The sequence below is a fragment of the Ipomoea nil genome, unplaced genomic scaffold, assembly GCF_001879475.1.
Source record: "Ipomoea nil cultivar Tokyo-kokei standard unplaced genomic scaffold, Asagao_1.1 scaffold2957, whole genome shotgun sequence".
Lineage (NCBI taxonomy): Eukaryota > Viridiplantae > Streptophyta > Magnoliopsida > Solanales > Convolvulaceae > Ipomoea > Ipomoea nil.
The window spans coordinates 137190-141359 of NW_017619385.1; the positions used below are offsets into that span (position 1 = coordinate 137190).

Below are 4170 nucleotides of genomic sequence, written 5' to 3' on the forward strand. Positions count from 1 at the left end.
ACAAAAAAGTGCAGTTTTGGTATAAGGTTGTGCACAAAAGAAAACCTACAGTTTTAAGGATAAATAGTGATGCTGATATCCTAGGGTTGATTACTGAAATTCCAGTGAACAAAGAGGTTGATATATATGTAGAGCATTTGCATGAAAATCAATGGGACAATGATGTAGAAATTTCTAGGGAACTAGGAGATGCTGTCTTATTGCATGATGAAGAAGGTGATTCTTATGAAGGAGGTGATTCTGATGAAGGAGGTGATTCTGATGAAGGAGGTGGTGAAGGAGGACCTGATGTGTTTCCAGTTGATGTAAACAATATTAAGGATACTGGTAATAGTTCACAACCAAAGGGGATAGAGGATGTTGTGGAGATGGACTGTAATTTGTCTGAACAAGTACTAAGAAGTTTGTGTGATTCTGATTCAGATGGCCAAGTTTTTGTATTTGGTGTTAATGTTAAGTTTGTTTGTATTTTGAATTGTAATGCTAGCCACTGTTGTGCAAATGACATTTGTGCATTATGTAAACAATATTCAAGTAAATGAAGTTTGTTTACTCTTTCTATAATGCTCACTGTAATAGTCTGATTTGGAAAACTCTTTGTCTAATGGTTTGATTTGGAAGTGTGTAAGTTGTCAGTGTGTAAACTACAAAATGGTCATTGGACACAACAAGTATGCTCACTGCAAAATGCTCACTGTAAACTGGAAATAAAATACTTCATTATGAATTCATTACACCATTCAATTACTGGAAATAAAATACTACAAATTTAGTTCATTACATCATTCACTTGGTTAACTACTTGTGGACTAACATAAACTAAACCTACTTGAGCTGCAATAACCCTTCACTTGGTTCACCACTTCTCATCCAAATACTCATAACAAGGACTGCAAATAGAACACCGAATCCAAATCCATACAGAAACTTCAAATTTAACTCCCAAATCTTCTTCTTAATTTCATGCTCCTTTTTCTCAATTGTAAATTGCAGCTTTTCAATTTCATGCTCATACTTATTTGCCCTCTTCAACAAGCCTCTAAGCACATTTGTAACTCTTTCGGAGACATTATAATCCATCCATTCAAAATACCTGCAGCTGTCATTTCCCTAACCATACACCATTCAAAAATTCGATTAATTTAACAAGATCTAACCTAACAAATTTTAACATCGCAAATTATACACTTACCCCGTATCTTGGACATGCCCTATATCTCTTCCCTGGGTTAGCATAACTCCATGACATCTTCATTGGAGCCAAAAATCCGCACCTACATCGCACCTCCGCCATAAATTCCGATGAAGAACTTTGGTTGCAAGACATTATCCCTTCCTTGCGAGTTTGCTCAGATTTGCGATTTTGGTTGTGAAATTATCCCCTCTCTTTTGGAAGGCTCAGATTTGCGATTTTGGTTGGGAAATTATCCCCTCTCTTTTGGAAGGCTCAGATTTGCGATTTTGGTTGTGAATTTATCCCTCTGTTGAACTCCGAAGTGTAATAAGCCCCTTTTGAACGAAGCAAATGAACAAATGAAATGACACAAATGACCCTGGTAAATCGGAGGCCTAACCGGCGTGTAGCCGGAAAACGGACGGAGGGACTAAACTGACTAAAAACAGTTATTTTCGGGGACTAAATCAATGATTAAGGAATTAAAGGACAACATTCATAGTTTGGCACTTTGGCAATAACTGAGGGACCAAATCGTTGATTAACTCTTAAATTAATCAATTTATAATAAGGGTTTTAATATGTATCATCTGTACACTTACAAATACACTACAAATTCACCTTCACACTCACTTCCTTGCTTTCCTCAATAACCGAAATCCTCTGTCATTGGTAACAACACTCCTGGTCAGATTCATTAGGGATTAGGGATTTAAAATTTGATTTTTAATTGGGTCAAATGCTTACGTGTATTCCAAGGATAATAATAAAAAATATATATAATTACTGTTGGTCCCGATAGAATGAAATGAGAGTCTAGAGGGGGGGTGAATAGACTCTTTTCGCGAAATCCCTAAACGTCACCTTTCGGTGTTTTGGCGCAGCGGAAAAGCCAGATTAGATTTAAATACTTTTGCACGAGTTTATGAAATAAAAAGAACTTTCGATTAGGGGTGATGATTAGAATGATGCAAATGCAGAATTAAAAAGCGTAAGTAAAGGGATGGAAGGAACACGAGATTTTATAGTGGTTCGGCCAACGTTGCCTACTCTACTCTTCTTCCACAACTTATGGAAGGATTGCACTATCACTCCTTAGCACAATTACACAAAGACTTCCTTGATCACTAAGCCGGACAGCCTTCGTAGGTTTTTCAACTTCTCGAGTTTACTCCGCCTCTATCAACTCCTTCTTCTGAGTTGAGGTTGGTAGAAAATGATTTCTTGATTTCTCCAACGATGAAGTCTTGACTGTGAGAGATGATTGCTTCGAACAAATTGCAAGACTTCTTTTGAGGTGTAAGAAAATTATCAACGACCTTCTTCAAGTAACTTAACACCTCAATACTGGTTCACAAAAGCTTTTGGAAATATAGGAGCGTTCAAGAGCTTTTGCAAGTAAATAAGTCGAGTGATAATGAACCAGCACCTTCTTAGTTGATGAAGGTGGGTTTTTATAGGTGATGAAAATTCATCCATTGGAGGGAGATGAAATTTTCGAACCTTTTAACCAGTGGACAAGGACCGGGGAGCTTCATGCATTAAATGCTCCATTAATGAGGTTGTACCATGTAGTCGTTGAAGGTATGGAAAGCATTAGGGTTTTATCCTTTAGCTCCAAGAGATGGTACATCTTCATTTAATGTTCCTTGAAAAGTGTGCCCCGTAAGATGAAGTCCTTATTGTCCTAGGATATTGTCAAATCAGATAGGTAGAACATTCTTCTCGTTGATGAAGAGAAGTAATGCTTGATAGGATTCGTCTTTAACAAAACTGTCCTTTCGTGATAGTTGACAACTCCAGCTTATCTTACGTTGATTGTTCACCATGCCTCATGTCTTCTTTCGTCTGGGAGACCCTAACATCTAATCATAACTCATTTTCGTGTGTTTGTCTAGCTTAACATGAATTACAAAGGAGTTATGGCAACTCTCGTCTAGGACGAAAGCAACGAACGAAAAAGCTAATAGATAGGGTTCTACTTTTCTACATTACATTGGTATCATCAAAATCTTAATACAAGGTTCCTAACAATTTCCCCCTTTTTGATGATGCCAAAACCTATACCCTTCTTGTAAGACTGAAAAATGATTCCATAAGGAATTTTCTATTATAAAGGCAGTCTTACTTGAGAGTGTACAAGCCCTTTCTAGGATAAAAGCATTTAACAAATAAGACAAGGACAAATAACTCAGTCAAGTGACACGAGATGTGTAACAATGAGAGTTTCATATATAAGATCGTGAAGATTACAAAAACTTTATGATGAAAACAACAAAATAAAAGATATCTTACATTTCCAAGAGCTTTGACTTCTGTTGAGCAGCTTCCTTGAGTTCTTTTTCATCCTTTTCTTTTTGTTGCTTGAGCATTCTTTTAAGATCTATTCCCTCATTGATCTTTTTCCTGAATACCTTGATTGGATTTGACCTGACAAGCTCTTCATGTTCTCCTTTGATATTCAGGCTTGTGTAATTGTTATAGGCTTCACGAATGTTTCTTCCTTCGACTATTCCAGCCTTCCACCACGAAATTAGCTCAAAAGAATTCATGCCTTCTTGATAACTCTTTCCTGACTCTTTGTGCACTTTGAAAGCTGCATTGTGAATGACATTCTGTGGAGAGTCTTTGGTTACACTAGAAATATCTTCAATGAGATTCCTGATCCTTTCTCTTTCCATTGCTTCATCTTCTCTTCTTTTGATTTCTTCATCATGTTTCTTCCACAGTTCTCTATTTTCTCTTTTGATCCTCTCGTTTTGGGTGCTGATGTGATCTTACCTTGTATGATTGTCCCTAGTTTTAAGCCAGGTAGGAACATTGCAACCCTCAAAACATTTACCACTTCCTTCTTCGTATGGAACAAAGTCCACAAAGTTTCCTATACCATCCATAGTTTGCCTTAGTTTCGTCTGTTCTCTCTTGGGCAAACCCGTGAAGATGTACTTGGCTTCAGAACCGAAGGATTGGCGAGGCTTAATTGATTTGGATTGGTA

At 37.2% G+C, this 4170-nt stretch overlaps 1 protein-coding gene across 1 annotated transcript; it reads right to left on the reverse strand.

Moving 5' to 3' along the window:
* Positions 1-825: 825 nt before the first annotated feature.
* LOC109162637 lies at positions 826-1294 on the reverse strand. Its single transcript, XM_019311326.1, has 2 exons — positions 1193-1294; positions 826-1110 (listed from the first exon to the last, which is right to left on the reverse strand). The coding sequence occupies exons 1-2, from the start codon at positions 1292-1294 to the stop codon at positions 826-828; spliced, it is 387 nt and encodes a 128-aa protein (XP_019166871.1).
* Positions 1295-4170: the final 2876 nt, after the last annotated feature.